At 41.3% G+C, this 24162-nt stretch overlaps 1 protein-coding gene across 4 annotated transcripts in view; it reads left to right on the forward strand.

The window, feature by feature from the left end:
- GABPA (GA binding protein transcription factor subunit alpha) overlaps window positions 1–24162 on the forward strand; it is a 55386-nt gene that overhangs the window by 25662 nt on the left and 5562 nt on the right. For 3 of the 4 annotated variants that reach the window (XM_067538208.1, XM_067538205.1, XM_067538207.1), the window contains exons 5-9: window positions 3446–3691; window positions 14698–14892; window positions 15765–15821; window positions 16349–16489; window positions 17533–17725. In XM_067538208.1, the coding sequence (XP_067394309.1) occupies window positions 3446–3691; window positions 14698–14892; window positions 15765–15821; window positions 16349–16489; window positions 17533–17725 (832 nt within the window). The remainder of the gene's footprint in view (window positions 1–3445; window positions 3692–14697; window positions 14893–15764; window positions 15822–16348; window positions 16490–17532; window positions 17726–24162) is intronic. The other variant, XM_067538209.1, reaches the window with a different exon arrangement.

Genomic DNA, 24162 nt, shown 5'->3' on the forward strand with positions numbered 1-24162 from the left:
CGGGTCTTCATTTGATCCAGATAGGTCAATCTGATGTCAGAGACTTTGCCGCCATCAGTATAGGCATACCCTGATTAAACAAACAGAAATAGCATACAGTTCACTTTTGACTTGTTTAATTACTAATTTTTATTAACCCCAGTAGCTTCAGCTTGCTATTTATGGACATATGTTCAATATGTTGCATGACAGATTAGATATACAGTTCTTTCTACAAAAAAGTGGATGTGTATTGGCCCGTGTAGTAGTCAGATTCTTCTATCATTTACTCTGTGTGTTCCTTTTGGGTTCAGAGATTATATATGAGTGTTATAGGACAAACTTTGCTCCTTTGTGCTTAAAATGCATTCCTGGAAGTCAATTCTATCTGTATTTCTAAAGTTAAATGTCGTTTCTTCTAAATGGGTTGCAGTTGTCACAATGACTTCATTGTTTTACTAAAGGTGCTCTTCAGTTGTTTTTTAAATGGAAACTTTTCTGAAATTTCTTTGTCACTGAAATAGCATCTTTACTACAAAGGATAGCACTTTCATTTAGCATTTCTCCTGTGTCTTAAGGAAACCTTTGATAAAGGAAGAAAGAAACATTTCCTCTGAATTAGAAAATCTAAAGTTTGTTTTGTAATTGATGTTTTCTCACTTTCAGCTAATTTAAACCTGAAAACACAGTTCTCTTTAATATTCATGACCAGAAGGAAACATTAGCAGATAACATTTAATAATAGTCAGCAGAACTAGTGGTTCATCAAGTATTGTTGCATCAAAGCTGATTTTTTTGTCCCATGTCTCTTGATGGGTTTATGCAGAAGGCTTTCCACAATAAATAATATGTACCTATCCTGTCCTAATTCTGTCACCTTTTTTCAGGCAAAGCTTAATACTCCTAAGAAAGAAGAGTAAGAATGAATTAACTATTACTATAACACTATTTTGCATTTTTCTTTGTAAATAAATTATGTGAGCAGAAGATATTAACTTCTGTGGCAGTAACACCAAGAGACCCAGCCCCATATAACAAAGAGGCAGTTGCTGCCTCAAATAACTTAATATAGATGAGTCAGCAGGTTTATATAGTAAACTATTTGGGGCTGGGAGGTGAAGGATAACCTAACAGTGAGATGGTTCCCATCAGCGTGATAAGCAGTAATCACAGCACATTAGCTGCCCAGCAGTGGTGAAGTGTTTTTGTAGGCACAATAGCAGAGGTCAGTTTGAAGGAGATCAAAGGCTGTGTGGATTTTTACTTGAAATCTTAGAAAAGGTACCCTGGAAGAAAGTGCATAGGTGCTTGTGGCAGAACTTGAAAAATGGGCAGCCAAGACTGGCATCATTGGTGCAGAGGAGATGGGTGTCAGTGTCTCATTACCATGTCAGAGATGATGGCTGGGGTGGTGGTAGGCCATAAAAGGCCTTCTAAACGTAATGACAAATCATTTTTGTTCAACGCATGAAGGAGGGAGAGCCGGTACAGGGGGACAGGGAGTGCTGATGACATAGCCAAATTATGGGCTAGCATCTGAATGGCTATAAATTGGGCAAGATAGCATTTGAAAAGGCCGCAGAGGACGAGGTTGCAGTAGTCGATGTGAGATGAGGACCTAGATGAACATTTTAGGGGTGTTGTCAGAGAGAATAAACTAGATTGCAAAATGTCTCACAGGAAGAAGCAGCAAGATTTAGACACTGCCTTTGTGTGTGTTTCTAAAGCAGTGATGCTCAGACTGAGGCTCACAAGCAACAAGTGGTTCTTGACTTTGTCTCCTGCGGCTCTTCGCAATACATGGTATTAAAACATTGTGATTGGTTAATAATTAAATCAGGATGCTTTTATTGTTATTAACCAACTGTAGTTGATAAAATAATATTTGGTCAGTCATTTTGCTGTGAGAATAATGTATAAAAACTAAATATTTCCCCCGTCATGTTGTTTCATTTACTATAGTACTATATATTCATATTTAAACAATGAATTCACACTACTGTGGCTCTTTTGGGTAATGTTGATAGCTAATTTGGCTCCTGAACTACTGAGATCTGAGTGTCACTAATCTAGAGAGAAAGGTAGAATAGTAGTAGTTGTGATGTCAAAATAGGATAGTAGAGTGTCTTACTGGAGAACTTAAAAGATGGGGAGAGAAATTTTGAGTAGATTCGCAGTTCAAGAGAAAACGGGTGGTATGATCTTGCTTCCTGGAACTTCATGGTCTGGTTTTGAATTGTGGACCCTTAAAAATGTAGACTTAAGATGACCTGTAAAGAGGGAATCAAGGTCATGTTTGATATGGATGTTTGGAAGATCTACTGTCCAGTTGCAGAACGAATTCTGGCGGTATTCAGGAGGTATTAATAGATAGGGTTACTTACCAGAGAGACAGATGAGAGCAGAAGTTTGGAGTTAAAAATGACTGTAAAATTTCTTTTCTAAAGGTCTGAGTTAAAATGTTATAATAATGATACTAATGATAAAGAGAGCACTTAAACTGCTTTATAAACATTAGTCTTCAGACCACGTATGCAGAATAGATAAATATTATGTAACCCATTTTAACCCATTTATCTCCATTAAAGATGGAGATACTCAGGTAGAGAAGGTAAGTGCTGGACCCAGATCCGAAGAACGAAATTGCTGCTAAAGCTGGGTTTAGAACTTGAGCATTCCGATTTCCAGTCTTCTGATCCGCCACAGAATAGTGTGTGTCTACGCTGCAATAAAAAACTCACAGCCAGGGTCAATTGACTTTGGCTTGCAGGACATGAGCTAGAGCCTGGCTGTGAGACCCACCTCCCCCTCAGGGTTTGCGCTCCAACCCAAGCTTGAACATCTGCACTGCAATTATTAGCCCTACAGCCTGAGCCTCATAAGCCCAAGTCAGCTGATGCAGGCCAGCTGCAGCCATGCTGCAGGTCTTTTATTGCAATGTAAGTGTACCCAATAGGATGTCTTAAAAGGATGCTATCCAAAATGTGTGTAATAATTTTGAAGACACTTTAAAAGTAACCAGTTTTGAAGACTGAAAGTGGTACCTATTTTTTGACTGAATAGATTTCCTCCATAGGACAAATGTAATAGTTCGTGAGGTATGTGTACAGAGCTGTCAGTTGAATGTGTGTGGGGGTATATAAAAAAAACTGAATTTGAAATGCATGGGATTGTGGGGTGAAGGGACAAAAATAACTATGTTCACTTTACTAAATTATAAGTGTATGCTAAATGAAGAGTGAGAAGGAATATCATGTTGAGTCTGCTATCCTTGATAATGTTGAGTCATTTATGAGTGTGAATCATTCTGAAAATGTGATGCTAACTGAATGCATCTGGTATTTTCTATATCGGATTCTTAGCATATAGTAACAGTATGTTTGGCAAGATTTAAATGGAACCTGTAATGCTTTTGCAATGCTCAAAGGTAATATATTTTCCCTTATGTATTTTCATCCATATCTAGGAATAGAGCCCAAGTTAAACATCCTTGAAATTGTAAAGCCTGTAGAAACTGTGGAGGTAGTTATTGATCCAGATGCCCACCATGCTGAAGCTGAAGCTCATCTTGTTGAGGAAGCTCAAGTGATAACCCTAGATGGCACAAAACACATTACAACAATTTCAGATGAGACCTCTGAGCAAGTGACTCGATGGGCTGCAGCGTTGGAAGGCTACAGAAAGGAGCAAGAACGTCTTGGAATACCCTACGGTAATAAAACACTCTTACCTTCAATTGCAGGGAGCTCTTTTCAGATATTGAATAGTTTATAAGTTTTTAATAATAGAGAATTATTTTATATTGGATGTTAGAGACATCATTTATTAAAGGGGTCAGATACTATGATGAGAATTTCATACGCTTTGATGAGGAGTGCAGTACAAATAGCTTGATAGAGTAAGTGAAAGAAAAGTGGAAACAATGCTTCTAATAGTTCCCTGGCAGTAGAGGATAGATTTCCTCCACATCTTACTCAAATTAAATTAAAAATTTGAATTTTCTCTGATCTAGTGCATAAAGTTACTTTAAATTGTATGTGCTGGCAGATTACACTTTTTGTGTTTGTGTATGTATTTGACTTTGGGTACGGTTCTCTGGGGTTCCTGACTGTCTTCAGGGCCCATTAAAGGAGTGGAGGATGCAGAGCACCTAGCAGCATCAGGTTTGTATAAAAAGCCAGACTTAGATTCAAATACCTACTTAATTTTTAAACTTCAATAATCTTTTCAAGAGAAGGTCACCACAGAGACTAAATTGTGCTAGCATTATAACATATGTTATGTCTGTAAATGTGTTCTGGGGGCTAAATTGAAACTTTTTCTTGAGACCCATACCACAGTTTAACCCTGAACTCTCGAAGTGAAAAGTAATTGTTAAATCATTGTGATGTGTATCTAGGGATATTCACTAGATCAGTGGTTCCCAACCCATGGCCTGCAGGGTCTTTCAGAGTGGCTCGCTGCTCCCCTCCCACTGGCTGCAGAAGGGAGCTGCTGCCTAAGGACCCAAGTGGAGCGCATTGCCTCAGGTCTACGAGACCAGTGCAGGCTCATTGCTACAGCCAAGAGGACGGGAGATCAGCACTCCCCTCCTTGCTGTAGCAGGGAGAAAAGCGCTCTGTCTGTGTCCCTAGGTGCCGGGGTCCCTGCTGGAGCCAGAGGGAGGGGAGCACTGATCTCCCATCCCCCTGGCCTCAGAAGGGAGCCACTGTCTACCAATCCAGGTGGTGCGCACAGCGCTACAGGATGCGTGGCGTTTCCCTGCTGCAGCCAGGGGAATGGGAGATCAATGAGGAGGTCCTTGCTGAACTCCTTCCATCTGGCTGCAGTGCGGGGGAGGAGAAGGCTGCTGGCGGAGACTGGTGGCCCTTCAGGATTGAAAAAATATCTGTGGCCCTTCAGCCAAAACGTCTGGGGAACCACTGCACTAGATCAACCTGCAATATGTAAACAGACTCCTGGAAACTTGCCAGTTTTTTTTTTTGCCTTGTTAAAGAAGCACAAGTGATCTCCCTAGATGGCACAAAACACCATTACAACAATTTTAGATTATTTGCCTTTTTTTGCCATTGTTTGGTTTTGGTACTTGGAAATAATTAAATTCAGCCCTGATGTTAGATGGGGTGGATTACTCCAGAGAATTCTTTCTAGGTATCTGACTGGTGAGTCTTGCCCGTATGCTCAGGGTTTAGCTGATCTCCATATTTGGGGTCAGGAAGGAATCTTCCCCCAGGACAGATTGGCATAGGCCCTAGGGGTTTTTCACCTTTCTTTGCAGCATGGGGCATGGGTCACTTGCTGGTAGATTCTCTGTAGGTACCTTGAAGTCTTTAAACCATTATTTGAGGACTTCAATAACTCAATCATGTTAGGGGTCTATTACAGGAATCGGTGGGTGAGGTTCTGTGGCCTGCATTGTGCAGGAGGCACTAGATGATCATAGTGGTTCCTTCTGACATTAAAGTCTGTGACTCACAGGTATTTACAAGGGAACAAGATACTAAATTGGCTGATATTCTTAACAGATTCTCAGAGAAATAACTGAAGCAATGGCTTCTGATTTGCTTTGCTTTGTTGATCCCTTTGACATATAAGGGTTTGTGAATTCACTTTCATTATGCTAGATTATTTAGTAAGGGTTTGATGCAAAAAGCTTTGCGATGATATTCATTGTAGTGAATATCTTCTGAAATTTCACAACATGCCATGCTATAACGCAAGAAGAAAAGTTACACCCTTCAGCATAATACTAAAAACATTTAATGTTAAACTGTTGCAAATCATATTTTTTACATTTATTAGCATTAAAACTTTGCTTTCTAAAGAAGAAAATCAGCATTGTGAATGTGACACCATTATACTTTCAAAGGTTTACAATTGTTTTTCTTCATGAAGGTGAGAATTTTTCTAGAAAACAAAATTGGCCTCTCTTATGAAGAAACCCAAGTATAGACATTTTGGAATAATAATTTCCTCTGGGTATTAGAAATGTCTTAATCAAATGAATGCCAAAAAGGATTGCTTTTAAACTCTATCTCAGATTTTCCTGACTTCATGGAATTGGAGAGAAAGGAGGCACTTGGGGACCTTTTGTATTCTGAATGTATTGTTGGTGCTTTATAATAATATATGCCTCTAACTTTTTGTAAATGAGTTTTTCTATGATCCCCCAAAATGAGATTTAATTTTGCCTGACCTTTCTATAAACATGTAAAAATTGCATTTCTGATGGGAGTTGAGTGTGTTTTAACTCCATCAAGGCTTTCTGAAATAGTTTGCCTCTTTTGAGAATCCAGAGTGCTTTGCAACAGACAGTGAGAGTTGGAACTCTGAGTAAAATCAAACCCTGTTTTGTTATGACATTGCAGACTCTGTATTCCTCCCCATTATTTGTTCTGATTAGTAGGCTGACAACTAACTACCATTCAGGAATTTTTCACCCTTTAGTATCTCTTCTGCTTTTTCAGTTTCATTCTTGTTTCAGAGAAACATACAGGTGTCCTCCCCAGCTGTTTATAGCTGTCATTTCCTCCTTCATGTTGTTTTTGCTGGAAGCATGGAACAATCAGAAAATGCTAAATCAAAGGAAAAACTGCCTCCAACTGTTTTTTGGAGCCCCAGTTTACCAATGAGGACCTAAAGTTCATTGTATTTTCACTCTGAGAAGCCAAAGTTACTACAGCAGACAAAGCAGCAACAGAAGTAAATAATTTTTGGTAGTGTGGCAGACAGCTTACTTAGTTCTTTCAAGAAACAAGAAGCTCACTGTCTGGAGCTGAGAAGGTTCTTTGTGACTTACAAGAGCTTTGGTAATAACTCCCATCACCAGCACCACCTTTCCTTGGCCCCTGCAGTTCTAGAATATTTCTTGGGAGCTAAGTCTTAACCTGGAAAATTTTCCATCTCCTCCCAACATGCTCCTATTACCTCTACTATTTTCAGGGACTAGTGTGCTTCAAATGCAAGTTAGCTCTTTAAAATCAGGTTTTTAGAACTGGCACTGCTTATTCCTCTTACATTTTGGTGGATGTGCTGGTGGTCCCAGTTTCAAAACTGTTGAAGGGAGAGGTTTCTGCTGATCGAGTACAAGATCCAGACCCTTTGGGGAGAGTTTCATGACCAATGGAGTATCTGCTAAAGCATAGTTTCTCAACCTGTGTCATGCGTACCCCTGGGGGTACGCAAGACACAGGCAGGGGATACCTGGGGAAAAACAGAGTGAAGGGGAGGTGGGCGGCAGCTGCTGACTTCTGGGGAAGGCGGGCGGCAGCCCCCTGCTTCCCGCCCGGTCACAGCTCTCAGTTGGGAGCCGGGCGGCAGCCGCTACAGTCCCAGGGAGCCGGGCGGCAGCCACCCACTTCCTGCCCGGTTCCAGCTGGGAGGCAGGCAGCAGCCACTGGCTTTTGGGGAGGGCACGGCAGCTGCCCACTTCCCGCCCAGCTGGGAAGTGAGCGGCAGCTCTCAGCTGGGAAGCAAGCGCCAGCCTCTTGCTTCCTGCCCAGTCACAGCTTCCAGCTGGGAGGCAGGCAGCAGCCGCTAGCTTCTGGGGGAGGTGGGTGGCAGCCGCCCGTGTCCCGCTGGGTCCCAGATCCCAGGTGGGGGCCCATTGGCAGCCTCCTGCATCTCGCGAGCTGGGCTCACAGCTGGGTGGCAGCCACCTGCGTCCCAGTTCCGAGACAAGGAACAGCCTCCCACGCCCCGGCTTGAAGATGGCAGCAGCCGCCTGCCCACATCCCAGGTTCCAGCCGGCGTGGAAGCCGCCTCTGCCCCAGCTTGGATTGGGTGGCAGTCACCCACCTCCTGGGCTGGCAGCAAGGTGGCAGCCCCCTCCCTGACTCAAAGCCCAGTGCCCAGAAAACTTGTCAATTTCACTGCTCTACCTGAGCAGTGAAATTGACAACTCTGACAGCCCCAGATTTTACCAGTTACCCTCTTTTCCTGTCTCTCTCTCCTTTGCCCTCCTTTTTATCTCTCTCTCACCCCTTCCTCCATTCAAATCTGGCTCCTAGCTTTGGCCAACATCACTTCTAGCCCAGGTACATACTTGAGTTGTGGGTAAAGGTGGTAACCCTACCCACACTAGATCTGACATCTGTCATATCACGGCCTTATATATTCAGTCCTTCTTCCAACATATGGCTCACATTAGTCTGTAAATATAAAATCCGGTCGAACATTGAATGATGGGGTGCTTATTAAAATTTTCAGAAGTTAGGGGGTACTTGCTACTTAAAAGGTTGAGAAACACTGTGCTAAAGCATGTTTTTCGCAGCCATGAAACTCAAAAGCCTCTCAAGAAACCAGGTAAAATACAGCTCCTGCTTTTTCCTAGGGAGGGAATGAGGAGAGAACCTTCCTGATCCATTCTTCTGTCCAGAAAAATCACATATCTGTACCTTCCATGATGTTTTTTGATAGGGCTTCCCAGAATAAGCTCTTTGGGCTTGTAAGATAAATGGCTCTCTTGGCCCAAGGTTGATTCCACGGTTATACTGTGCCCACAGAAGACATTATGGAGTATAGTATTAGCCTAAAGAACCTACAGGATATGACAATAGTATCAGGAAAAAAAATTGATCCTGCATATGAAACAATTTTTGACAGCTGTCTATTCTAGCTGGTCACTCAATTGACCTAGTTACAACAAGGCACTCCCCACCCCTCCAAAATTATCAATCCTCCTCCTAAAATGGTTAGGAAGTTTAATGACCTTGCTTAGAACTCTCACTAGCCACCAATATCCTCACCTACTCCCTGGTTGCACAAGGAGTGTTACTGACTTAGGTCGTGTTTAGGGAAGGGTATCACATTGCAATATAGGGAAGGCTAATGTTTCATATGGGAAGGAATGAAACAAGATAATTAGTAGTGAGAGCATTAGAGGGCTCAACAATCTGAGGAGGTGGTAAGAAGTGAGAGGCTTGCCTAGCATTCCAGATACTGCACAGTCTCAGGCAAAGCCACAGAAAGCAAATTAGCAGGTCCATGGGAATAGTTTGTAATAGCATCTTGAGAACCAAAATTTCATTTGTGCTGTGGCTTGCAGTGTTCTCCACTGTCTTCCTTTTTTGTTTCTTTCTGCAAAGAATATGTGTAGCATAACCAGGTTTAGTTACTAAAACTTAGGAATTAGTTTTTTTGTTTTGTTTTGTTTTTTTCATTTAACAACTCATTCATAGGACTTCAGTCTGTTCGGAGAACTTTGATAGCAGTGTCCTTTGGGTCCACACATGCACACTCTCTCCTCACACTGTCCCCAGTTCCTTCTCAATGGCTCCTGGCTGGAGATGGAGCCTTTAGCTGTCCATTAGCGGATTGTTAACTCTTTTAGTTGTTAAATGTTAGCTTCGTTGGAAGCCTGTTTCTTTTCCTCTTCTGACTGTTTATTTGGCCATGCCCCTCTCCCTCCTCCTGAAAGAAAAACAGACAGACTTTGTTCTTGATCCTCTTGGACAAGGATATGCCTGGTTTCCCATCTTCCCCAGCACTGCCACTAATGCCAGGACGTTTGGTACCAGCGGAATTCCATCACACCACTGACCTAAGCATGTTGCACTGACCTAAGCATCACACACCTGACTCTTCGCCCATTGGTACTGAGATCACTGCACCAAGCCATGGCCGATCACAGGGTGTCCTCACAATCATGGCATGCCCCTCCATTGTCAGGTGAGGGGTCCGATAGTGAACTGAAAGGAATGTCGCAGTACTCCTCCCAAGCTCCATATGGGACCAACTACCAACAGGGCCTGGGAATGTGCCAGCAGATGGTACACCCACTATCTTGCTATGGCCACCCATGGGCACCTCCACCAGGCCCTGTGCCACCACAGTGGCCATACTGGGACCCTTGGGCAGCACACCGACAGCCAGCGTCAAGGGCACCAAGCATCACCCGAGAGCCCTCCACGCATGCTCCCTCAGCCACAGCCTCCAGGGCCTTAGAGCCTCAAGAAACATAGGAGCAAGAAGGGGACAGGGAGGAGGAGGTAATATCTAAGAGTGTATTGTCCTCTTCCCTGGACCAAGTGGTTATGCCTTCACCACATTCCATGGCAGATGATTTCCACTTGTTCCAGGAACTGGCAGAAAGAGTGGTGGACACTCTCCACATACCATTATAGGAAGTCAAATATATGCACCACTACCTAATCAACATCCCTCATTCTTCCTGTGCTTCAAAATCACCCTCCCAATCAACGAGGCTATCCTAGACTCAGGTAAGACAGTATGGCAAACCATGGCATCAGTAGCCCCTACATACAAGCGGGTGAACAAAAGATATTATGTCCCTGCCAAGGAATCAGAGTTCTGTTCACCTCTCTGCCACCCAATGCCATCATGGTGGATGCAGTGAACTTTCGTGGCTGACATCACTCTAGGTCAACACCCTGTGAGAGAGAGTGGAAGCACCTTGATCTCTTTGGTAGGAAGGCATACTCCTCAGCCACCTTACAGTTTTGTAATGCCAACTACCAGGTGCTCACAACAAAATATAACTGCACCAATTATAATAAGTTAAATGACTTTATTGATAAACTGTCGGGGAGCTCTTGCGTCTCCTTCCAGGGCATCATACAGGAGAGGCAGCTGGTGGCACAACCATCATTGCAATCGATTCTCAACACTGCTGACATGGCTGCTAAATCCATCTTGGCAGCTGTGGTGATGAGGCGGGCATCATGGCTTCACCTCTTGGGATTCCCAAAGGAAGTGCAGACCACAGTGAAGGACCTCCCCTTCAAGGGTATGAAGCTCTTCACTGAAAAGACAGACGTCTCTCTCCACTCCTTGAAAGATTCCAGGGCCACCCTCAGGTCACTGGGAATCTACACACTGAGGCAAAAGAGATGTTTTAGCCCTCAGTCCCAACACAGACCTTACTCGTCACAATTCCCATCACAATGAAACTAAACCCCAAAGATAAAAAGGGAAATTCATGAAATGGAAACCTTCTGGCTCTCAATCCTTGACCCAACCACCTGCCCCTAAGCACCACTTTTGATGGGCAGATCAGGGCACTATGAGACCCCTCCCCACTGCTGTCTGTGCCAATGCATCTATTTGGCCACTGTTTGGCAGTGTTCTGCAGGGCCTGGGAGCACATAACATCAGACAGATGGGTCCTGGAACTCATCGGATCCAGTTACTCTATCCACTTCACCTCCCACACCCCCCTCCACAACACCCTTCCCCGTCCCTCTTCAGAGATCCTTCTCACGAGAGTTTACTATGTCTGAAGATAGATAGATTCCTGCAATTAGGAGCTATAGAACTAGTACGTCAACATCTGCAAGGCAAGGGGTTCTACTCTCATTACTTCCTAATACTGGAAAGGAAGGGAGGTTGAAGACCCATTCTGGACTTCAGAGCTCTCAACAAGTTCATCAAAGTTCAGAAGTTCAGGATGGTCACCTTATCAACGATCATTCTGTCATTGGAACAAGGAGACTGGTTTTCAGCCCTCGACCTATAGAACGTCTACTTCCATATTTCAATGTTACGGGCTCACAGATGTTTTCTCAGGTTCACTCTGAGACTGCACTCATCCCTTCCAACTTTCATCAGCCACAGGAGTTTTTTTTTTCAAAATTCTCTGTGGTGGTCGCTCATCTACAATCACAAGGGATAATGATCTACTCTTACCTGGATGATTGTCTTCTCAGAGTCAAATCACTTCAGGAGGTTTGTTGAGCCACTGAAGCCAGGATATGCTTTTTCAGAGCTGGACCTACAGATCTATTCCCAGAAGTCGACCCTCACACCAGTACAATGCCTGGAATTCATAGGGGCCAGTGTAGATGAGCTACAGGCCTAAGCCTTCCTACCTCAAGACAGGTTCCTGGTCTCACACATAGACACAGTTAAATGCAGCCTTCATGTGCCAGCCAGAATCTGTCTCCAACTCCTGGGGCATGTGGCAGCAAGCACAGCTGTGATTCCACATGCCAGATTCCACATGCAATGTCTCCATTTGTGGTTCAGTTCAGTTTACAGATCAAACAGAGACAGATTGGAGAAATCCCTGTCACTACCTACCAGGATCAAAAACTCCTTGGAATGATGGAAGAACCCAGCCAATACATGCAAATAGATGTCCTTTTCACACTCATCACCTTTGTCGCTCCTTACCACAGATGCATCTCTCAGAGGATGGGGCACACATTTAAAAAGCCTCACGATGCAAGGCAAATTGTCACCTGCGAAGATATTCCTACACATCAATCTCCTCAAATTGAGAGCAGTCAGGAATGCTGGTGCATTTCCTTTTGCTGATAGCAGGATCACATGCAATGATCCTAACAGACAACATAGCCTGCATATACTACGTCAATCGTCAGGGAGGGGCCAGGTCGCCCTTCCTATGCACAGAAACAATGAGACTATGGAACTGTTGCATCTCTCACAATGTTATCTTGTGTGCGGCTTACCTCCCGGGCATGCAGAGTTCAATAGTGGATAAGCTCAGTCGCAAATTCCCACATAACCATGAGTGGGAGATGAACCCATCAGTACTTCCTGACTTGTTCACGTCGTGAACACTGTCCACAAATTTGTTCTCCACTTACCAGAACAGGAAGTGTCCATCGTACTGATCCAGGGTGGGTCTCGAACAGCACTCTCTGGGCGATGATCTCCTGCTCCCCTGGGTCAAGACCTTCTTTATGCCTTCCTTCCGTTTCCTCTTCTGCTAAAGGTCCTGCTAAAAATAAAGAGGGACAGTGCTTATGTAATCCTGATTGCTCCTACTTGGCCAAGACAGACCTGGTACCCTGACCAGATGCAGCTCATGATGTGCCCGCCAATCAACCTTCTGGACATGCCGCACCTCCTCCCATAGAACAAAGGGCTTACCATACATCCCAACATGAGGATCCTCCACCTCAAAGCATGTCTCCTACATGGTCCCAGCACCTAGAAAGCTCATGCTCAAAGGAAGTACAAGACGTACTATTACACAGTAGAAACTCCTGCACATGATGTGCTTACCTGCAGAAATGGCCCAGATTTCATATTTGGTGCACATCCCAACAAATCTCTCCAGTATCAGCAACTCTTGTATGCTCTGACCCTTAAAGAATCAGACCCTGAACTGTCTCAGGGAACACCTAGCAGCTATCATGGTATTTTACCAGCCCGTAGAGGGGTATTTTAGTACTATTGCATCCAACCGCTAAGCAGTTCCTTCAGGGAATAATAAACCTCTTCCCTCAACCTCAGCTTCCTACCCCCTCATGGGACATAAAAATAGTACTGAAAGGACTGATGGGGTCCCCCTTCGAACCTATGGCCACGTGTTTGCTAACATATCTATCGATGAAAATGGTTTTTCTGATAGCAATTACCTCAGCTCAAAAAATAGAGGTGATAGCAACTGTGATGGCGCATCCCTCATACACTTGTTCTTCCCAGATAAGGTTATACTCACACTGCATCCAAGGTTCATCCCTAAAGTAACCTCCTTATTTCATATGAATCACCTTCCTGCCTTCTACCTCAAGCCCCATCAAGACATTATAGGGATGCCATACTACACACCTTAGACGTTAGGAGCACCCTTTCATTGTACCTCAGTAGGACAAAAGCCTTTAGGAAGTCCCCTGGATCAGTAGTTACCAAACTGTGGGTTGTGCTCCCGTAGGTTGGGGAGGGAGCACTACCCAGACCCATTCTACCCCCTGCTCCATGTCACGATCCAGCCTCTGGCTCTGCTCCCAGCCTCTGGCCCCACTCCTAGCTGCGGCACAGCCCCCAGCTCCATTCCCAGCTGCAGCTTCCAGCCGGGGGGGAGGGTACGGACATATTCTGTTACTGGTAAAGGGATGAGGGCGCAAGAGGAGAAGTTTAGGGACCACTCCCCTAGACTGTTCCTCTCTATGGCAGAAAGGTCTTAAGGGCTCAGCGATATCAGCCGAAAGACTCCAAATGGATTGCATCAGACAATGCTACCAAATCCATAACATGACCCCTCCAGACTTGATCCATGCACACTCCACGAAATCAATCTTCTTTAAGAATGTCCCCATCTTAGAGATCTGCAGAGCAGCAACGTGGGCATCAGTCCACCCCTTCACAGAACATTACGTGATCACCGGGGACTCTGCCTCTGATGCCATCTTTGGCTCCACAGTGCTGTCATCTGTGACTAACCCAACTCTGAAGTCCCAGCACTCCAAGAGGAGTACTGCTTGGGAGTCATCTACAGTGAAGCACCCATAGGGACACTACTCAAAGAAGAAGTAGTTACTCACCTTGTGCAGTAATGATGGTTCTTCGAGATGTTTGTCCCTATGCATGCTCCACTACCCGCCCTCCTCCTCTCTACTTCGGAGTTGTCACTTATAAGTCTGCAGTAAAGAAGGAACTGAGGAGGGTTAGCTTGCGCATGCTGGCTAGCCTCGTGGCACAGCATGAGGAGAGACTGCAGGGCCCAATGGACACTGCTACAGAAGTTCTCCGATCAGCAGCGCAGGGACGCAGACACATCTGTAGTGGAGCACTCATAGGGGGATATATCTCGAAGAACCATCGTTACTGCACAAGGTGAGTAACTTCTTTCAATCATATGGGACAGCCGTCTGTTTTTTCTCTCTGGTTCTTTTTACTGCGAGTGACTGTAGGGAATAGTTCCATAATGTCTAAAATGGATGGAGTGATGCAACCTTTTACAGCTTTTATCAGTTCTTTAATATATTTTTCTTTTTTTTTTTCCCCTAGACCCTGTACAGTGGTCAACAGACCAAGTACTCCACTGGGTAGTATGGGTGATGAAGGAGTTCAGCATGACTGACATAGACCTCAATACTCTTAGTATTCCAGGCCGAGAGTTGTGTAGCCTCAATCAAGAGGACTTCTTCCAGAGGGTCCCTCGGGGAGAAATCCTTTGGAGCCACCTGGAGCTTCTTCGAAAATGTATGTGAGCTTTCTCAATGACTGATTTAGTTACTATTTTTTTTCCTGTGGAAAGATAAAGACAGTTGTGAGCAGTCCAAGTTATTTTCCCACTTTCTATAATCAGTGAAAGCTAGGGTGTCAAATACAAAATAAAGGAATGTGTTATAATGAGAATACTTGCTGTTACAAAAAAAATTCTATTTTAAACCTGCTTGGTCCATCTTTCCTCAAATTTTATTACTATTAATCTAATACAGGAAGTAAGTTACAGAAGGTCTGACTCTTACAACATACCTGAGAATTCCTGATTTATGTTTTTATTATTAGCTTTACTTTGTCTTTTGATTTTTACAGTCTTTTAATTAAATATTGATTGAGTGATATTTAATATATATTGCAGTCTCAAGTAAATGTGAAAGATACTAAGCTAATTCTTTAGACTATATACACTGCAGCTAATTTGTTGTGCATTCATGTGTATTCAGTATTTAGATACAATTAGATATGCTGATTTTCTATCTGTGACATTGAAAAAAGTACGTCATATAAGCAAAATAGAAAGTTTGTATGGGTAAAGAATAAAAAAAGTGAACTGTACATAGCATAAAAGATGTCATGTTTGTAATATTTCTTCTAAAAATTTGTTAGTGAGAATAAAGCGCCATCCCAGATGCCCATAAGGACATAAAAAAGGTTGTGCATACCTCTTTCACATGGTGTTTTAAATATTTACTCCTACAAGTCATCATCTTTATACACTCTACAGCCTTTATGTTGTTTCTCTGAATTCCTTTCTCATTTTCTCAGTTATAAAATCCACTTGGCATTCAGTTGACTTACTAGGGTAAGGATTTGAATGAAGTTTTAAATATTTTTCTTTTACTTGGCAGATGTATTGGCTAGCCAAGAACATTCTGGAGAAATAGCAACAGTTACTATTGATCAGCGTGAGTAGTCATGCCTGTAGATTATTAAGACAGGTGTTTTGTCAACAAGAAATTTGGGTTCAGCACTGATACTACCAAAAAGTCAGGAGAGCCACAGTGAAATAACACATCTTTTGCATGTTTTTCAACTTCAAAGCAAAGCTTTAATCTTTTAGCCAATTTGAGTTTAATTTAATCAGAATTATTAATGTTTCTAACTTTCTTCTTTTTATGATAAATAGACTTTTCCATCAGTCTGCACCATAATGTGACACAAGTGAAATATTTGTAATATCAGCTGTTCAGAACTACATTTTTGGTGAACATATATCAGAAATATGTTCTGTATTAAGAACAGTAGCATATCTATTGCAGTGGTAACACCAATTCTGTTTTAAATGATAGCAACAACTTAAATTGTACTTAAGGTGAAGATTTATGAATATCCATGTGGCTCTTTAGAGTGGGAAGATATTTTTAATATCGATGTGCATGCGTGCGGTTTTGTACCAACTTATAATTATTCTCCAATGTTTGCTGCTTCACAGCTGTGCAAATTATTCCAGCATCTGTACAGCCTGCTACCCCAACCACCATTAAAGTAATAAACAGCAGTTCAAAGGCAGCTAAAGTACAGAGAGCACCAAGAATCTCAGGAGAAGACAGAAGTTCACCTGGGAACAGAACAGGTATTTTCTCAATTTTATTTTACTATAAAAGCTATAATATTTAACAGTTAAATCACATGTTGAATTTGCAGCATACAGCCAAATCCCTTTAAAATGTGATTTTGCCAAATTTTCTAAGTGTTGCTTACTTGGTTGTGAGGCATTTAGGGAAAATCCAGGTGTGATGTGTGACATGTGACAGGAAGTGGTGATGCAGTATGTAGCCCTCAGCCCTTTTGAGTTAGTACTGAATCAGTGCCTATCATGGTGCTAAAGAACACTACATTGATGGAAGTGCTATCTTGTAGATGAGACAAACCCAAGATTATGACCATTGTCTTAAATATGTCCACTTCCCTCCCACGCAGTGCCATTTGATCAGGTTTTATCTTCTTATTGGATCATTCAGTAAGGAAGCTGAGGGAGGGGCAAATCACTTATATGTTCCAGAATTCAAACTGACACTTTGGATATTGTTTCTTTAGTTTCCCTTCTTACACAGCTGGTAACTTCACCGATTGGATTCCTCCTAATCCCTATGAAGTGAAGGCATTTTCAGGAAAACTGCATGTTGGCTCTGCAATTTAATTTCAGAATTCTCCTTAGATTTTCTTGATCCAAACTCTTTGTGTCATTAATATTGTATCAGCTCCCCTGTTACTTTGCTTCTGTCCTCCAATATTGCTCTGCTACTTCATCTGTCTCCAAAAAATCTCACCTCTAAACCACTTTTAAGTTTTGCTTGATTGACATGTTCCTTAAAGTGTCTTGTGACACCAGCCAAGACTTTCAAAAATAGGAACCTAGAACTAGTCTTCTAAGCCAAGACTTCAGTGAGAGCTACTGGGAGCGCTGCACTTTTTGAAAGATCAGGCCAACTATTTAAGTGCCTAATTATGCATTTATAATCTAACATAAGGTCTTATATTTTTTAAAATCTTGGCCTCTGTATCAGAAGGATATTGAGCTATCCTATACTGAAGTTTATGAAATCTTAAAGTAACTTTAGCTATGTAGAAAATACATTCCATTTTTGTTCAATTTTAATGACTTTATCTCAATAGGAAACAATGGCCAGATTCAGCTATGGCAGTTTTTGCTAGAACTTCTTACTGACAAAGATGCTCGAGACTGTATTTCTTGGGTTGGCGATGAAGGGGAGTTTAAACTGAATCAACCTGAGCTGGTTGCACAGAAATGGGGACAACGTAAAAATAAACCCACCATGAACTATGAGAAGCTTAGTCGTGCTCTACGGTAAGAAGCTGTACAACTAAATTCTTTCATTATACTTTTCTCTATACTTTTCTCTAACAGTAGTATTCTGCCAGTTACATATGATCTTTTGTGATTGCACATCAGTTAAAGACAAGCAGGTATGGACTGCTGTGTCACCTGCTGCCGGTCTCCTCAGATACCATCAGCTAAGCAGGAGTGGGTCATTATTTGAATGTGCAAGGGGTTGCCTTTAGGAAACAGATGGAAAATACTGTGATTGATGATCTTTGGATAATATGTTTAACAATTTCTGGAGGAAATAGTTGCTGAAACAACTTTAGTTACAGAATTTAACTGTATGTCTAAGTATGTCTACTTTGCATCCCACTTTGCACCCCACTGGCAGCGGCATGTAGGACACGCGTAGCTACATGCTGAAGTGAAAAGCAGGTTGCGTCCACACTGCGATGTGTAGCTACATGAGTTAGTGAAAAGCTCTGGCAGAGAGGAGGCAGTAATTAAAAGCTCCAGCAGTGCCCACCTCTTGCCATTCTTGCCACATGCTAAGCAGCTTTATCATTTCTGGGGGGAAAAAACTTGCCCATTAAAAATCTTCTAATACGTTTTCATTTGGTAGCTTTGTCCAATAAACATCACATTAAGGTGTTGAAGTTAACTTAAACAGTAAAAAAAAATCCAAAAAAACCAAAAAGAAACCCCTGTAGTCAGTCATGTTGTATTGTTTCTGGAACTCTGCAAAAAATGACACTATTTTATTTTGGGTAGCATTGTTGAAATTGTTTGAAATTGGAGTTCAAAATTCAAGTAAAAGTTGAAAAATTAGTAAATGTCTATGGTTTTAATTCTACTACAAATGATAATTCTATGTCCTTCACATTGTTTGACAAGTATAATTTGACAGGTCCTATATGTTCAAACAGTGACACCCCTTGCATTAACAGCCTCGTGCATGTGGCAACCAGTGTGGCATTTCTGCAGCTACAGAGTTGTGATATGCAGCCTATGACACATCCATAGGTAACAATTTCTGCACAGTTGGTGGGGGATTGGCTCTAGTGACCTTAACTTGGGTATCTGTTCTCCATTGTGTTTGCCCCAACTCATGTTCTCTCATAAGGGCAGAATCAGATTGTTGCAGTTTGCCTGCCTCCACATCATGGCTTGAAATGAGCTCTTTGGATGTGGTAGCGCAATGCATAATTTGTTGGGGTCAGTGCCTCTGGTGATCGACACTTGCAGAAGAATATCACCGGTGCCTTAACACAGCTCTCCTCATCAGATACATTGTACATGTTGCAGGTGAACTTTTCTGCTGAAATGATTGATTCATTCTATAGATCATCCTTCTCTAAGTTTCTTAGAAGTTCATGTTTCTCCATGAATATTGTTCAAGAAGTTTTCTTGCTGTGCTAAGCAATATGGGAAACAGTATCAAAGCCTGTCAGTGCATGGAAGGAAAGTGTTATTTCTGTAACTGCTTGAGGAAATACAGGCAGAAACTTCTCTTGAATAATATGCACAGGAATTTATTTGGGGGTTTTTTTGATGTTGCAGCCTTCATCCACAAATTACTGTGAGGCATTTTGTCATAGTGTGCCACTAACATAAGAAAAACAAAAATGTCTTGTACTGACATAACACGATCAGCTTCTGTATGCATGCAGTTTTGTACAATCCTAGTGTCTGCCTCTTCATGGTCAGTTTGCAACTTATTTGTATCCACAGTTGGGTTGATGATTTAACTACTGTCTTCTTTAAACCCTCCATATATGACAATTGTTTTATGGAGCATTAGCTAGTTCTTCAGAGAAGAAGCAAGCCAGAACAGCCTTATTTTTGGAATGGGCCAAGAAGTCTGGCCAGTAGTTGGGACATGGAACACATCTATTTTCAAATGATTTTCTGAATTGGCCTAGAAGCTTTTGAGCACTTCTCTTGCATCATTCCTTTAATAGACTCCTGAATCTGTTAAAGGTTACCCCAGTCCTGCTGATATGCTGTCCAGAATGAAGAACTGACTGGACAAAAATGTTTGCAAGGTCACTAAAGGTTGTACATGGAAGTTTTCCCAGTGCCATTATGCATGCTTGCCATCAATCACCAGAGAGGATGTACTATCCGTTATTATCTCACGAGGATACGGGATGTCTCTGGTTAAACATCTGTAATAACAGACGTATTTCCAACACTAAGACACCCCTTTACTCAGAAAGAGTAAATGGAATTGACATTAGGTCATGATGCAATATTTTGTGTAGATCCACTCTCCTGCCTTATATCATGGCAGTAATGATGCACTGTATATGAGACAATCAGCTTTTATTGTGATTACCTTATCTTTGCTTTGCTTCTCTTTCCCAACTGCATATAGATAGGAAAACGTCAGAGACCTTCTCTTTTTCAGGTCAAGGACCTTGATATGGGCACTTCCCTCCTTTAGCATCATAAGCCTTTTCTGAACAAAGGTATTCAGTTGCTCCTGGCCACATATTTCTGCATTCAGCAGAGCTTCCTGATTCATTTCTGTAGCCAAATCATTCATTTCAGTGTTTTGCAGTGTGTCGGAGGCTGGCTTTTACTAGTGAATAATTTGAATCTTTGAAGTGTCATTAACACTTTATTTTCATCGACATGATCATGGTGCTTTCATGTTGGTGTGGATTCATAGCAAGTCATTTAGTCATCAGGTCCAAGACTGAACTGTTTTCTTGTTTGGGCTGCAATTTGGGCACATAGATTATAGGAGAGTGCCCATCTACTGAGTGCTGAGGCTGGTCTTATGATATCTATAATTCCTTTTTTACTAGTGACATTGAGCCACTTTTGGAGGTCATGGTAACTTGCAGATGACAAAATAGGCACTAAGTTACTGTAATCTGCATCAGATTTTGCCAAATTCAGGAGCTTTTATTTTGAGTTCCTTGTGTTGCTGTAGATAGTTCAGAAATTATATGGTAATAACAGTGGCCAGATCGTGTGAGCGATCGTGTAAGCACAAGAGGCTTTTGCGTAGTTTTTACCAGCAGTTACACGCGCTATAGTTTGTCTGCCTAAAATTGCGCTTTCAGTCCACACGCTCTACTATCTTGAATATGCTGCCCAAGCCCAGCGCTTTTAGGAAGTTCATTGATATGTGTCGACCTCCTAAGAATGGAATCAGGATATCTTTATATTCTGGTATAGTCCATTTTAGCTCCATCAGAGCAGGGAAGACTGCTTGATCAACAGTCCTGACTACATGTTTCTGTTGAAGATAATGTGTGACTTGTACAAGCCTTTTCACAACAGTACTCACTGTATCAATTTCATGAACTGGGGACTGAGCAATAGGCATGTAACCATATACAGTTAGTGGGGAGTTATTGTTACTGTGCTCTTCATTAAAACTTGTTCAACCAGATTTTGGATTTTCAAATGGACAGTTGAAAAATGTAATATCCTGTTCTTGAGCTTTCAAAGCTGACTGGCAGTCATTTGTGTCCATTAAATAATTCTTCTTCTGGACATCTTCATTGAATTTTGGTTTTGCTGTACCTCCTGTGATATTAGCAGGAAAGATAGTGTTCATTGCATCTGGAACATTCAAAGTAGCATGATTTGTTGATTCAATGTCCTGCAGTATCAGATCAGATGTGTGGCATGAAACGTGTTTTGCCCAATAAGCATACACATATTTGTATCAACGTTATCTGCCATGAAATGTGTAAATCTTCCTTTAGTCTAGTTTGATGGGATCATTATTCCGTCCTCATTCATTGTCATCAGTGTAGTCTTGGCCAGTGCTGTGTCAACTTGAACTACATCCTTGTAGCTGATAGTGTGCTCAGCATTGTAAAATATCTGGACAAGCTTTTTTTGAACTTGTGGCCTGGTGAAGGATGCTTTCAAGCCCCACATGTTTGGGTGTCCACTTCTTACCTCCAGTGACACCATAGATGAAATCCTGTGCCAGAACTTAACTTGTTTGTCATCTTCAGATACTTCTACAACCTTATCATCATCAACCCCATCATCGTCGTCCTGCTTGTCACCTTCTTCAACTTCTCCTACTTCAAGAATACACTGGCTATCATGGCACACTCCCTAGTGCCTCTTCCTCACTAACACTTAGCCCATGGTATCGAGGATGAGCAAATATATCTGTGCGTTATTTCAATGCTGCATGTACCATTGAGAGAAATTTGTCTTCGAGTTCAGTCTTGTAAACTGGAGTGGTTGATACATTTTCTTCTCCGGCACTGTCCAACAGTTTAGAGAAAGGGAGATGACAGAATTGACAGGCACTAATAATATTTTTCTGTCCAAAGCAGATTGATCACGTAAGACAATGAACTCATAAGCACCACAAGATGTAGAATAAGTTTTTCTTTGAAAGTTGCCATATGACTTAAAAATGAACATGAAACATTTCCACCCACTTGATTTGAGCAAAAACAGTAATGAGTCCACCATACCTGTGAAAGTTCCAAAACCCAGCCTTTTTCTGCACAGTGTTTTCTCTCATTGCCAAGCCAGACAATTGCCAACTCCAGTACCACTGTGAGTGGTTTCATGATTAGTTTTTGTTACTTTTCTTGAGAAATGTTTATAGCAGTTAGGGTGGTATTCCCCTTCTAAGGTTATTAGATCACTTACACCAGCTATATGCACACTAAGTTCATGTTTATAATTTGCTGCCTCAAGTAGTTGTTTGTTCATTTTGAATGTTGTTATAGAAGAAAGTATTTTGTTTGGAAACTTCTATCCTGGCAGAAAATGCAAAGACTCCAGTTCACTAGGGACCTTGTTCTGAAGCACTATCAAAGTTTTGGAGATGGTAAAACAAAATGGGATTTGCAGTTCAGACTTACTGGTTGATGAAGTAGCTTTATTGGATTTACAGTATATGCTGATTTTACTTTATCTGCGTACATTGCATAACAGTTTTATGCCAAAGTAATGATTACCTGCATTTAGATTGAAGAGCTGTTAGAATTCTATCAGTTGCGTCCCTATTTGGAAATCCCCAAGTTTCTATCTTCTGGTGGTTGCCTCTTGTATTATAGCCAATGCCTGTTTACTACAAGCAAAAAGGGTGTCCTTTTTTACTTGTTGGCAAAAGTAATGCATTGTTGGTACAATACTGTTGAGGGATGCTTCAGATGTAAGACTGCCTCTATGTTTCATCTGTGGAATACCTTGACAATAATAACTATAATTAAAAACTACCACGTGAATATTGAATAAATATTTACCAGAACATAGCTTATGCCAAGGCATAGATATCCAAATCAACACTCAACTCACGCTGTAAGTAAAGGTCAGCTTTAGGTTGGGTTAGTGCTTAGGGCTAATAGTTTATTTTTTGTAAGAGGAGAACTTATGGAAATAAACTATATCATGCTCTAGTTATGTATGATACTGAATGGTAATGAATAACAGGACATTTAATTCCTTTACATACTAAATATATCCAAAAAGTAGCTTAAATGTCATCCTTAATACAAAACTGACAGAATTCAAGTACATATCATCACATGACCAGAGGAAGCAGAGAGTATGATCTTCAACAGACATGGCTCTCTGCATATTCTGATAGCTCAGTGTTCCAAATTAGGAATGTATTCCATATTTAGTACCTCTCCTTTACTTTCTGTTAATTTTTTTAAGTTACAGATGGTAGTCATTTTTTGTTTTTGTTTTTACTTAAATTTCAGTTTGGTAAACATCATTTTCAATTCAGCACATTCAAATTATAAAAGAAAACATGTTTACCATCTTTTCCACAGAAATGCTTTTTCATTAATATCAACTTATTTTGGAATTTGGCCTACTCTAAAATACAGCCCTGATTCTGCAAATGCTTATGTGATTTTAAGCATTATTCATATGAGTAAAGTTACATACCAGCGTGTTTGCAGTAAGAGGGCCTTATTTTTTCAATATTTTGAATTTTTGCTCATAGCGGTTTTGTAAAATTCAGAAGAGACATGGTAGCTTGAAGTATTTAAAATTTATTTTGAACTAAATGCAGTTTGTATTTTTAATCTGAAGCTGCATAGCACACATTTTCAAATTAGTTCAAATCAATGACGTTTTGAAAAACCAAGTGATTTTAAATGTGATTTAAATTGTCTTGTTTTAAATTGCTCCACTCTCAATATACATTAAAGGAGTAAATTATTTTAAATTTGTATATGGTTTAATAAAATTCCCTAATAATATTATAAATTAAATGTGATGTTCCTTTTTCCATATTGCCATTTTAGTTTACAGTCTATCCATTTGCAGTTGTAAGGTTTTCTTGCGACATCAAAATCACATCAGTGGTTTTAAAGGTTTTTTTCTTATTTTATAATCAAATTAAGAAAAAGCGTCAGAAGATAGAAGAACTTTCTAATCACCAAGATATTAAGATATACTTCCATAGTAATCTACATAAATCACTATAAGAAAAATTTTACATTTATGTTTTG

Source organism: Emydura macquarii, unplaced genomic scaffold (assembly GCF_026122565.2).
Source record: "Emydura macquarii macquarii isolate MOO-44397 ecotype Brisbane River unplaced genomic scaffold, CSIRO-AGI_Emac_v2 contig_476, whole genome shotgun sequence".
In the NCBI taxonomy this organism is placed as follows: Eukaryota; Metazoa; Chordata; order Testudines; family Chelidae; genus Emydura; species Emydura macquarii.